Here is a 12971-nt window from a genome sequence, read left to right as displayed (position 1 = left end):
CGAGAAGAGGAAATAATTATAATTTCTTTTTTCTTATTATCGATACTCGATTGTAATTTTATCTCTAAAGAGGATACAAATCTTTCGTGCATGGTTGTTTAAATTAATTTCTAATTATCGAACCGATCGTTCAATTTTTCGATTCCAATCATCGTCAATTGGCGATCGATCGGTGATAAATAGAGTGAAGCGAAGACAAATCGACCTGCTCGCGTGGGTGGCGAGCAGGTGGCGAAGCTAAGCTGAGCGTGGGTGGTTGCACAATGCAGCCCTGAAAGCGAACGCGGTGGCGATAAATCGCAAAGTTGCAGATATATATAATGGAGCGTCGGCGAATTTTTCCACGTCGTTCCTCGGGGCAGAAAATCGAGCGCTTATTAACACGGTTCAGCGGTAAACCGATCCTCTCTCGAGGCTCGGCGGTGAAAAAGAATTCCAAAAAGTCGGTGTGTCTAGTCACGAGAATCGAATCAACGCGATGGAACAGAAAGAAAAAAAGAAAAAAAATCTTGTTGAGACAATTTTCGTTCGAAAGCAAAAGCGGTTCATCGAACTTGTCATCACGTTTTTTTCATCGACCCATGCACGTGCCCTGCTCGTTCTTCGACTGCGCATAATTTTTGTCCCCCAAAAATTTTGTATCTCTGCGATCATCGAAATCCCCGTGGATCGGAAGAGGGAGTAATCGGAGGAAGGGGATGGAATATTAAAATGTGGGAACGAAGATTCTAACCTCGCTCTGCGATTCGTTTTATCCATTAAGATGCGAGCAATGCGTGGAACTTATATATATATATATGTATATATGAAGGCGATGTTATCGAAACAAAAAGAAAATAATTTCCTTTCGACGACTACGGTATTGAGAAAAAGAAGACGGCAAACGGCTTAATGAACGAGAATCTCCAAGGAGATTAAACCGGTATCGCATTATACGGGGCATTGTTCGAATATCAACAACACTTTGTACCGCAGTTCGAACCAGTATCCCATTATATTGTACCCGAGACGGTCGGTACAAAAATAGGGGAAACCCATTATTATTACGTTCTAAAAGAGAGAAAATTTTACCTGGGCATCTTTTCACCCTTGGTCTTTTCAAATTTTATTACAACCGTGTACATACATCGATCAATTAAAACGATTCGACATATATAAATCCCTAGATGGCCCTAAATCAAAGATAAAGTAAACATCTATACACACGTACACGCGCATACATATACGTGTATATGGAAGAAGAGAAGAGGACAGATATGCTGGTGGGATGAAACGGTCCGGAAAGAATATGACGGAGGGCCGATCGTGGGACGAGGACAGAGAAGGTGGAGCGAGGAAAGCAGAAGAGAGGAAGCAGGCAAGGTTAGAGGGAGAGGGACGAAAGGCAGAAGGCGAAACGACAGAGGTGTACGGTCGCTGGAGCGAGAGGGCGCATGGCCTTGGCCGCTGCTGCGGGGTAATTCAGTCAAGGTTTCGGCCGATGAACTTCCTCCGACGGGAGGAAGGAGAGCCGGCCGGTAGAGGTCCGCGGCCGGTGGTGGGGAGTGGCGGCGGCCAATGAGGAGGGCGCGCGGCCCAGCGAGCGGCGACGCGATTGGCCGGGCCCGTGACGCCGGTGCGCCCGGGCCCGCAGCCGCTTGTCAGTGACCTCCAGCATTGAAAATACGATGAACTCTCTCAGGGGGGCTCTGTAAGAGCGCACCGGTGCGCTGTGTGTCCTCTACTACATACTAGGTAGCCAGGGCGTAGACATTGTAGATGGTCGAGGCAGGCTGGCAAGCAGGCAGCCACATCAATCCCTCCCCTCCACTCGTGAAACCGGCGTCGCTCCGAGTAAGGGCTGCACGGCCCCCAGGTAACCAACACTCGCCAGCGCCGAACTCCAGTCAGACCAACGCGAACCTCCCTCGAGCGAACACTTACTTTCACTCTCTCTTCTCCGCGCCGTTCTTCCATCCGTTCTTCACGTTCTTCTTCCCTTGTACACCTTCCGCTACAGCTTCCTTCCTTCTACGGCTCTCCTCTCGTCCACGCTTCTATAAGATCGTGGTGTATAACACGGCCGAGGTGTTCGTCGCTCGCCACAGAACGCACCTGCCCTTCGTTTCGGTAGGTTCTCGGCCGGAACCGAGTGGTGTGATTCGTAGCCCTCACGTGATCGTGTGCTCGCGATACGATAAACTAGACTGGAAGATAAGGAGAGAGAGAGAGAGAAGGAGGAGGAGGGAGAAGAGGGAAAAGGAGGGATATATATATAAAGAAAGGATTTTATCTTTTTGGATAATTCTCTCGTCGTTTTCCTTTTTCTTCTGGTGATGACAACTGAAGAAGAAGATGTGAATTAGTGGTTATTGGTCAGTGGTGATAACGAGTTAGGAACGTTAGTAGAGTGAACTAATGCCGGCCCTCGGCTCAGTGAAGTGGCGTGCCAAGTGGATGATAAATCGAGCAACTTAATAGAAACGTAACGTCGGATCGTTTGGATCGGTCTATATCGGAATATAGGATAGGACCATGATCCTGACACCGGACAGCAGCGCGCAGGCCACGATGGCGACGTCACCGGCACCTGAATCCCCCATCTCGAGCATATCTTCCCACGGTTCCCGCGCGTCCAGCGTGTCGCGCATGTCTTGCGTATCTCAGGGAATGTCCAGCCCTTATCACGTGGCCCAGTTGCCGCACCACCTTAGCCCCAACATGCCTACCATGGACTCGACCGTCTCGTCGGCCAAACCTGAGCCTGAATTGAACATAGGTACGAGTCGTAAAAAAATTGAATTGTCAGTGAACGTACACAAAAGGAAGAAGAAAAATATCTTTCTATATTATCCGTTTCTATTGCCCAACTTTACACTTTACTTTCGCAAAGAAACAGAATTGGAAAATTATGAAATCTCGATCAGGTTCGAGATACTCGAGAATATTATACAGGGTGGTCCATTAGTCTCTTATCTGAAATGGTACAGAAAAGGAAAAAAGAAAAAAAAAAGATCGCGCGTCGTGACAGTGGAGTGAAAGCAGAAAGTTGTAACACGCCGATGCTGTAACCCGCCGCGAGAGAGGAGAAAGTGTTCTTCTTTCTCTCCCACCTTTCTCCTCTCGGACACGCGCTCTCCATCACCACGTGGAGAGCAACGCGAGCATTGACATATCGATAACACGCGCATATGTATAGTGTGGACAGTGTGTAACCCTATTTTTTTCTTTTTCTATTTGCAGAATTCGACGGTACTACGGTGCTGTGTCGCGTTTGCGGGGACAAGGCGTCCGGTTTTCACTATGGAGTACACTCCTGCGAGGGATGCAAGGTGAGTGGAAATTCGAGCTCTCGCGACACGCGACACCCCGTCTTTGACGTCCTTTTTCGATCCGTTTACAAATTTTCGCTTACGATCCTCTTCTTACCAATCTCATTTTCGAGTTTCGTATATATATACATATATCGAAAATCGTGTTGGCGAATATTTTTTTACGCGAGGTCTCGTCGAAATTTTCGATACTTTTTCTCTTTCTTTAGTTTAATTTTCATTTCGTTTCGTTTCATTCTTTCTTGTTGAAGAGGAAAGAGATTTTAAAAGAATTAAAGAGTATCGAAAATGTCGATCGTGAGGCGATGTGGCCAGGAAGTGAACGGAGCTTGAATGTGAATGTACGATGCGACCAAGGCTACGGAGAAGCTATCGACCGAGCACAGCTCGACCTTGTACACGCGGAAATCGCGAGACCATTCGAGCTTGGTCCTTGACGTTGCCCTCCTCCTCCTCCTCGTGGACGGACGAAAAATCTTGCCAAGGTCTCTTTCTTTACAATCTCAAGAATCGTATTCTTGAAACAACATTCGTCATCATTTTTTTTTCTTTTCTTTTCATTCTTTTACGATTCTTTTATGATTCGAGATATTCACGGATATTCCTCTTCCTCGATATAACAGACTGATCTACGAGTTTGTTTAAATTGATCCAGATTCAATATATTTTAAAAATATTTTTACGATTTGAGAAAGAAAGAGAGAATGGAAGGGAACAGGATACGGCGGTCGTGTTCGATGATCAGATTTTCCTGGAACACGGGTAAGGGCAGGAAGGGACAATAGCTTCGCGGGCGGTTACGCAAAAGGAGCGGAAAAATGTGGCGAAATTTCAGTTTAGAACGTTAACCTTCGCGTGAGAAGGATGGCCGGGACAGGTAGCAAGTTTTGTATCGGCGGTTTTCGTGTGGCCGAGTTTTAGGGCAGGTATGTGCAACGCGGAGAAGAATGCACATCCGTCCGTGCAACTTCCTGTCCGGCTTCCCCCTCTCCTCCCCCTTTTTCCCTCTATTCTTCCCATTCGAATCGACTCGTCCCTCCCTCGAGGGCCATTTTCACCCGAGAAAGGAAGAGGAAAAGGATACGTCTATTCTAAAAAAAAAAAAAAAAAAAAAAAGATGTATCTGGTGTGAAAGAATGTTTCGAAGGAGAATGACTCACTTTCTGGAGAGAGAAAAAAAAAAAAAGAAAAGGAAAAAAGAGAAAGAAAAGCGTGTCTCGGTGCAACGAGGAAGGTGGAAGAAAAAAAAGTGTTCTTTTCCCGCGAAACCTCGAATCGAATGTAAATCGTTTCCCTCCGAGGCTGATAATTACGCCCCGCGAAGGCCAACGTCCTCGTGCTCGTCATTGTGCGACTTGAAGGAGGCGCGTGGTGGGGGCAGCACAGGCCGCGAATTCGTTTTAGGAAGTGGTAGAACGCTACCCCCACCACGGCCGCCTCTACTCCCACCACGCCGACTGGGGACCCGTGGTGGGGGGTACTCCGCCAGGTGTTGTGAACCGGTGTGCCGGTGCTCGCAGATCTTCCTCGTCCGTCGAACCGATGATATCGCTTTCATCCTTCCTTCTCTTCGCCTCCTCCGTGATTTTTACATCGATATCGTTGCTCGACAATATTTGTATCTCTCGTACGCACGAGTTTCGTGGAGAAGACGACTTTCGACATCTCTCTTTCTCTCTCTCGCAAAATCCGGATAGAAGTCGGTCATTATTCCAACTGACCCGACGCAACAGGGGTTTCGATTCTTCCTTTCCAATGGCATAACGATGACTTTCCCCCGGGTTAATCCTCTCGATTCGAGACACCCTAGGCACCGGGCGAAAGGAAAGAGAGAGTGGAACCCGCCGCAGGAATCGCCGAAAAGCCAAAGAGATGATGGCGGCCCACCACGGGGGGAAAGAGAAAGTGTCTCCGAGAGTTTAAACCCCGCTGATGACGTTGGGGATTTTTGGACGCGAAAATTTCGCCTCTTCTTCAACTCACCCTCGAAACCAGAGAGAGAGAAAGAGAGAGAAAGAAAAAGAAAGGAAGAGAGAGAGAGAGAGAATCGGAACCGGGCAACGACATTCCTTTCCACGATTCAAGGATTTTTCCGTCTAGCCTCCTCTTGCCCCTCCACTCCTCCAGGGAGATTCCTGATGAGCAGAGCGATCGGAGAAGGAGCGGTGCGAGCCTCGGGCTGGGTTGACTGGGTCAGTAACTTATGGCCGTAGCGTAACACACACAGAGCCACTTTACGGCAAACGAGTCGACGTCGAGTGACCTAGCCGCTAGCGGTAGAGACCGTCTTATGGGTACTGGAACACGCAGCTAGGGAACCGAGGTGGAAAGGGAAGAGAACGCGGAAGAGTGTTGGATATCTTTAAGACTAGGTCGCTCGGTCGCGCTGCTGTTACACTATTTCGCCATTCCACCGGCCACAAGCTACTTTTCCTCGGCCTCTCTATGCTTCTCGATTCGTTCCAGGTTTACGAGTATTTTGACTGCGTCGAGTCGAAATCTGTTTCGCAAAGTTGAGACGAATTAATCGTCGATCGGGAAGCGAGGATCTTAGGAAGTTTAATCAATTATATATGAAGAGTGTACAATGCTTGGTGGCGCGAAACGGAATATAATTTTGGATGCGATGGGAGGCGATCGATAGGTTAGGTCACGCTGTGAGTCCCATGTTTTCGGAATGGAAAAAGTGACGCTGAAGATGGCGGTCGTTGTGTGCCTCGCACTGGCCCAGATATCTCGGCCAGGACGTTGCCCCCCACGACACTTTTCGTGCACGCGTCACTGACCTGGGCTCACAGTTTTACGGCACGAGAGAGATTCGCGGCGCCGCAATCGGCGGCGGGCCACGATAAAAAACCGTGATAAAAAAAAAAGAAAAACACGTCACTCGATAGGGGGTAACCTACTCGATTCACGCGTATCATAAAGTTGATCCGAATCTGATCTCCCCTCGATATAATTATTTCTATATTTATCCCTCCGATTCCTATCTCCCCCTTATATTTAACAACCCTTCAACAACCCTTTCTCCAACAACTTTTTCAACTCCATAAATTCGTTTTCAAATTCGTCATCCTTCCACAGATTTCCCCAACGAACATATATATATATATATATAAAATATCCACTCGAATCTTTCCTCTCCAAATAACCACGTGCGCTCGGATATCGAGCAGGGTGAACAGTCTCTTTGAAAAAAACTTGGAGAAAACTTTGAAGGAGGGGAGGGAAGGTATATATATATATATCTCGGTTTTTATTTTCGCGTCGATGTTCCTCTTTAAATCTCCTCCCCGCCGCCGCCGCCGCCTCGCAATCAACGGTGGAGGTGCGCGTCGACTCTTTTTCCGGAGGGTTGAAACCAGGCGACCGGTGCATTAACCCTCCGGTCGTCGACCCCCGAGCCAGTTACGTCACACGCTCTCCCCCTCCACCCCTCCGTGCGCCAGCGTACACCTCCCCACCATTCTCCTCCTCCTCCTCCACCCCTCCACGTCGCTCTCCCCTCCCTCCTCCGCTCCCCACCCACGGCCACCTCCATCCCCCCCCCACTGCCCCTCACCACCTACCCGATTAACCGTCATTTTTGATGTCGTAACGAGTCGTGATCTCATTTTCATTTGATTGCGCGGGTATTTCGGTGCTCGGTGTTGGGGTTACTGACCCCGGTGCATCTACTTTAGAATCGGGTCAGCCGCTTATTATCGTGGTAGGTGTTCTCGCTCGGCTCTCGGTATCTCCGGAGCGCGGCAACGCGCCTCGAGATAACGCCCCGCCGCGCGCGCGGGGAATCGAACGTCACGATTCTCCCTCCCTCCTGCAGCCACCCGATAAAGCCACCCCCGTGAAACACGACACCCCCACGCTACTGAGCTGAGCTCCCCGCAGCAAATTATTAACGTCAGGCGAGATTTTTTTTCTTTCTTTCTTTCTTTTTTCGTAGCCCGATATGGCCTACGAGGGTATCGAGGGGTATGATCAGGGGAGAAGAAGAGCGTTGAGGATTTGTTTACTCTCTTTCCCTCTTTTTCTTTTTTGCCTGTAGATCGATGTAGAGGGTTTTAGATCATTGCTTTTTGATTTTTTTTCATGAATTGATTCTTCTGGAGCGTTTTTAAATATTTTCCTTTCGGTAATGGAGGGCCAAAGATGAAATGGATCCTCTTGTGATAAATTTGATAAGTAGATGCATTTAATTAAATTGAGATTATTATTGTCGAAATCGAGCGGATTTTTTTTAAATCAACGCGCCATTTATCGAAGGCGTCGACGAACCGTGAAGAGAGATCTCAAGCGCCGTGGAAACGGAAAAATAGTTCGAATAGCTGGCGACCTCGGCGATCGACTTCCTTCGGGTATCGATGCCCGGGGAATAGAGCAGCGAACTGTTCGAGGTCAAACGAGAGTATAAAAGCTGATCGGCCAACGGCACCATTTCTTTTCTCCCCCTCGATCAATTTCCCCAATAACCCTTCAAATTCACATTTCAAAATTCTCCTTATAGTCCAATATCCTATATATCATTATTTCAAAACTCGAGGAAGATAGATAATCGAAACCAAAGTAATTCATTAACAATTCCCTTCCCTTCGAAACCTACCCTCTCATCACTAATCCACCCCCGTTATCGTTCCCTCGTCGTCATCATCATCGTCTCTGACCTCGAGGATCGGGCATCATATCGGTGTCCGGGGAACGTGAACGAGCTGCGAATTCTTGGGGTCGTAGGTGCGCGTCGATGCGAGCGCGCGCTCGCGGTTAATGCCCCCGAGCGTAGCAGAGAGTGTCGCGGTGTTTCGAGCGAGAGCGCATGCGCCCGCACGGGCGCGCGCATTATGTACGTCACCGTTACTCCGTTTCGTGTCCTGTCCTCTCTCTCTCTCTCTCTCCCTTCCCTCGTCGTACTCTCACGACACCTCTCTCTCTCTCGCTCCTCGCCATTTTTTCCTCCCCCTCCCTCTTTCACTCCTTCTCTCCGTTTCCCTGTTCTTCGTTTCCCGTCTTCGTTGTTCGTGTCCCCTTCGCGGTCCGCCGTTTCGCCCGTGGGAGCAGATACACTCACCTTCCCCCACCATCCCGAGGAACGTTCCATCCCCCACCAGAGCGAGGCACGGTCGCGCGCTCCGGTCGTTGGCCCCGCGACCACGTCGTGTGTATATCCCACACTCTCCTTACCTACATCTGTATGCGCTCCCGCGGCCTGCTCTCCGCTCCAACACATCGGATGGAACACGCACGCACGCACACCGCCGCCACCGCCGCCGCCGCCGCGGCCAGCCGCGCGAACACGCTCCTTTCGCGGAAAATAAAAGCGAACACAACCGGTGAACGTGACGCGGGACACTTAGCCGAGGCCTTTTCGACGGGTTCGACGCTCGCGTGCGAATTCTTTTCGAGGGGGGTGGATCGAGGAGAGGGGGAGGACGGATATTTCGACGGGATCCTGGATCCATCTGGATGGGGGCGGGTTTGGGATTCGAGTGGAAGATGGAGATGTGAGTACGGAGAAGGCGAGTAGATAGGAAAGTTTCTCCAGCGAAAGTTTCGACGATTATGGTGGTGGCTCGTTTTCGATTTTTTCTTTTTCTCTCTCTTAATAATAATATCCTGTTTTTGAGAGTTTCTCTCGTTCTAACTTTGTTCCTCGAATTTTTCTCGCGTGATATAATTTGGAGAAGGTGTTTCGCGGGGGTAGAAGAAGATACATGGCTCTGTGACACAATGGTGGCGCGTGCGCCGATACACATGTACACACGGAGTAAGTTGTGGAGCAGAGCACGCAAAGGTGGTCGCCCCCTGACCCGTCAGGGGGAATGCACAGAGTTTGAGAGATCGATGCACCGCATTCTCCCACAATCCCACCCCTCTAGTCCCACCTCCCGCCGGATTCCCGCCAAGCCAAGGGGTTCAACAGGGGTTGCTGGCCTCGTCCGGGCATCCGTGATACCAGCTCGCGCCCGATAACACCTTCCCAATCTTCTAAATCCCTGTGAATCTCCCTCCAATTCCAACCGCCCGAAAAAGCTAGCTAGAATAATACAACATTTCCATCCGAACGATATATGATAATCAAAACGGAGGGTAAATAAATTACCAATTAACAATTTTTTGATTAAGAAGAATATCGACGTCGTATTTGAATTTAATCCATCTGGAATGGAAGCTCGTGACAGTAGGAATAATCTGTTAATAATACGATCATCTCTCGAAGAGCAAAGGAAATTCGTGACCCCGTAAAAGAGGCGCGTTTCTTCGAAAACAAACGCGAGCAGGGTTCATTGGCCCGGGTTTACGAAGGCAGAGAGAGGATTTCAAAGCTTGGCCGGGGACAGAGATGCGGCGAGTAAGCGTGGCCGATCGCACGGGGAAGCTTAACATTGGCAACGCTGACAGTTCATTGACTTGCATCGAACGCGTGCACCGATTGACAGGCCGGGCGCGGAGGTGCAACGGTACATCGTTCTCTCGTCTCTCTGTCGGTCCGTGCACGAAGTTGAGGTAGGCGAGGTCGCGTGTCTGACGTCACGAGAGAGGAGTCACTTGACGACCAACAGTGTGTCGCCAATTCCGTACGCATACGTGCATGCACACGAAGCGCGCGCGCCTGCGCCCTGTTAGAGATACGACGACGACGACGACGACGACGACGACGACGACGTTCCACGCGTCGTTCGTTACGTAACCGCGCGCGAGAGGTCGTTGACCGATACGCGGCCGGGAACTTCCTCCGCCCTGACCTACCTTTTCTCATTCTCAATTAGCGGTTGCTGCATGAAAAAACCGAGCGTGCCTTTCTTTCCTCATCCTTTCTTCACCATTTCTTCACCCCGACGTTTGTTTACTTACTTATCGTACAACGTGAATGGAAATATTTCGATCCATTTGATCGTCAAAGGATTATATTCACTTATTAAAAAGAAAGTGACGTAGGGCTATGCAAGCCTCGAAAAAGCGCGAGGAATGTGCGTGTAAAAAAGGAGGGGTTCCCGCGTTTATTCGCGAGGATATGCGCGATACGGATGAGGGAGAGGTTTTTCGAGAGGGTGGTTCCTTGCAGGAACGTCGGTCGAGGTGGTGGTGGCGGAGGAGGAGGAGGAGGAGAAGGGAAGGAACCCGTTAGTAGAGCGTTGGAAGCGCGCGCGAGCCTGTATGGTCGCGTTCGGCCGACAAGGAGCGCGATATATATCGAGGGTTTGCCAGCACGCGCGAACGGGACAGGGAACGGAGACAAAACGGGACGGAGACGGATAGATCGGGCGAGAGGGAGCGAGAGGGAGCGAGAGGGAGTGGGTACAGCGCGCGCGGGAGCGAGAGAGAGAGGCGAGGCGAGGCAGAGCGCGCGCAAGGGGGACTCTCACTTTCACGCGGTGAACTGCGGGTGAACGTCCGGGAATTGGGTCAGAGTGTCCCCCACCTCGTCGAGCCAGAGGCAATGTGCCGAGGCTCTATGCTCTCTGTGCTAGAAAGAGCCAGTCCACAGCCAAGCCTCGATACAAACGGTCGCTTCTTTTTCCCCCGCCGAAAACTCGCGTCCAGAGTCGCCGCATGATACGTATCGTACAGTTGCGGCCAGTTACGCTTTCGATTCGCTGGTGAGTTTGGTGAGTTTGGAGAAGCGCCGCGAGTTTGTTTCAAACGTTACGTCTCGGTGGACGTTTCGTTGTGTGACACAGCCACAGGACTTACTCGACTTATTCGCTCGAACAGTGATCGTAACGCGCGTAATTCTATTCGTAAACGCGGGTAGGAGAGAGGATCAGTGCGCGTGCAAGGCACGCGATCGTCTTCAGGAGGGACCGTGTTAAAACCGCGAGATAACGCAACGACCGGGATCGGGTTGAATTAATGGGGTGCTTGTGCGAATGTGACCTGGCCACCCCCCGCACGGGGACCAATTGCTCGTCGGGGTCCTCATCGGACAGTGACGGTCAGACTGACGAGGGTTTCGTTGGTGATTCGCAGGGATTCTTCCGGCGCAGCATTCAACAGAAGATTCAGTATCGGCCCTGCACCAAGAATCAACAGTGCAGCATCCTGCGCATCAACAGGAACCGCTGCCAATATTGCCGTCTCAAGAAGTGCATCGCTGTCGGGATGAGTCGTGATGGTGAGTCCATTTTCTTATTCTATCGAAACGTGTTTCCCTGCGTTTCAACTACGCACAATTCTTTCTCAATCGTACGATCAATGTTGACAAATATCGGATCGACGGGAATAGTTGATATACAAACGGACGGCGACACCGAGAGAAACAAATTCGCTCGAATGTACGAACGAATAGTGAACGCGCACATTTGTATCGAAAAGTAGTTTCTAAAATCTAGAGTGGAGGGTCGTTGACCGTTTGCGTAACACCGCTCCCCGCGACACAGCACAAGTGTCGCAATGGGCGAAAGTGGCCAGTTCGCCGTTTGAGAAAGCAGCCGCAATTATATATCCCCCTCGTGGTCCCTTTCGCGATGAGTTTGCTTTCTTTTCGAAACATCCACGATCCCGATAAGAAGCCCGATGACCTCTTTTTCCCGCCGTGCAGATCGACGCTAGTAGATTCGACCGACGACGCGCAGACCTATCCGAGGTCAACGACCCGGGAGCATCAGTGGCCCGCCACGGATGCAACTACTACTACTACTACTCCCGTCCGATCTATAAACGTCCCTATCTCCTTTGGAGATCAAACTCGACCGAAATATTCGGCCAGCTTCTCGAACCTACTCTTTGGTTTTAATTGGCATCATATTCGTCTCGTATTTACATCAACATCGAGTTACTTTCGACGTCGAAGTATCTTTTCTTTTCTTTTTTTTTTCATTCCAACGATGGAGAATTGATCAACGGTTACGCGTATTTATTCGGACAAGGAGAGTTTGAGAAGCAAGTCCCTCCGTTGATAGCAGCGTGGATCGTGGCGCGGGGTCAATAGTCGGGCATTGCTCGGCTTGCATGCGACTCCACGTCTATAGAAAGAGTACCGCTACTCGCCGCTACGTACCCGGTGACCCTTCCACCTCCTTCCACGCCTCCCACTTCTCGCGTACGCTATCTCGATCATCTCCCGCCTTCCCCTACCACGCATCGCCCGATCTCCTTGTCCAAGCTTTTCCCCCACCAGCGACCCGCGCCGACAACGCGCCGTCGCGTGGCGCTACGCTCCATGCGGAGACCTCGCGAACTTCGTCCCCTTCGCGATCGTTTTTCTCCCCCACCACGCACCAACTTCCCCTCCATCCTTCCCCTCATCGCGGCTCAGCTACCTCAGCACTCGGGCGCATGCTCGCCTCGGACAGTCCCGCCAAACCGACATGACTGGATTCGACCGCCTCGCAATTTGCGACTGGACACGCGCGAGGAACCTGCTCCACCGATTGCGCTCCTCGATTTTCTCCAGTGGTTCAACTCGAGAGTTCCCCGCGTTAATTGACGCGATTAAGGGGTTAATTAGGATTCTTTGACGAGGTACATGACATATCAACGATCGATTCGTTCGTAGGGGAAGAATACAGTTAGACGTTCGTTCGAAATGATCTCTCTTCGGGACGGAATACCGTCATGATGTTCGAGCCGATGTCTGTGCACGCACGGATCGGCAGCTGTCTAGCGGTGGAACTCGTACGTGACTCGAACGGCACGCTTTATGAATCGTGATCACGATGACCTCGT

The 12971-nt window shown here is 50.5% G+C and overlaps 1 protein-coding gene across 4 annotated transcripts in view; it reads left to right on the top strand.

Annotated features, from left to right (window-relative positions):
• The window catches only part of E75 (ecdysone-induced protein 75), a 161432-nt gene that overhangs the window by 139201 nt on the left and 9260 nt on the right, over positions 1-12971 (top strand). For 3 of the 4 annotated variants that reach the window (XM_006564320.3, XM_006564318.3, NM_001080110.1), the window contains 2 exon segments: positions 3223-3311; positions 11274-11418. In XM_006564320.3, coding sequence (XP_006564383.2) covers positions 3223-3311; positions 11274-11418 — 234 coding nt within the window. 4 annotated transcript variants of the gene reach the window in all.

The sequence above is a fragment of the Apis mellifera genome, linkage group LG11, assembly GCF_003254395.2.
Source record: "Apis mellifera strain DH4 linkage group LG11, Amel_HAv3.1, whole genome shotgun sequence".
Classification (NCBI taxonomy): domain Eukaryota; kingdom Metazoa; phylum Arthropoda; class Insecta; order Hymenoptera; family Apidae; genus Apis; species Apis mellifera.
The sequence above is the reverse complement of the archived record's forward strand: the minus strand, read 5'-3'. Positions and strand labels throughout refer to the sequence as shown.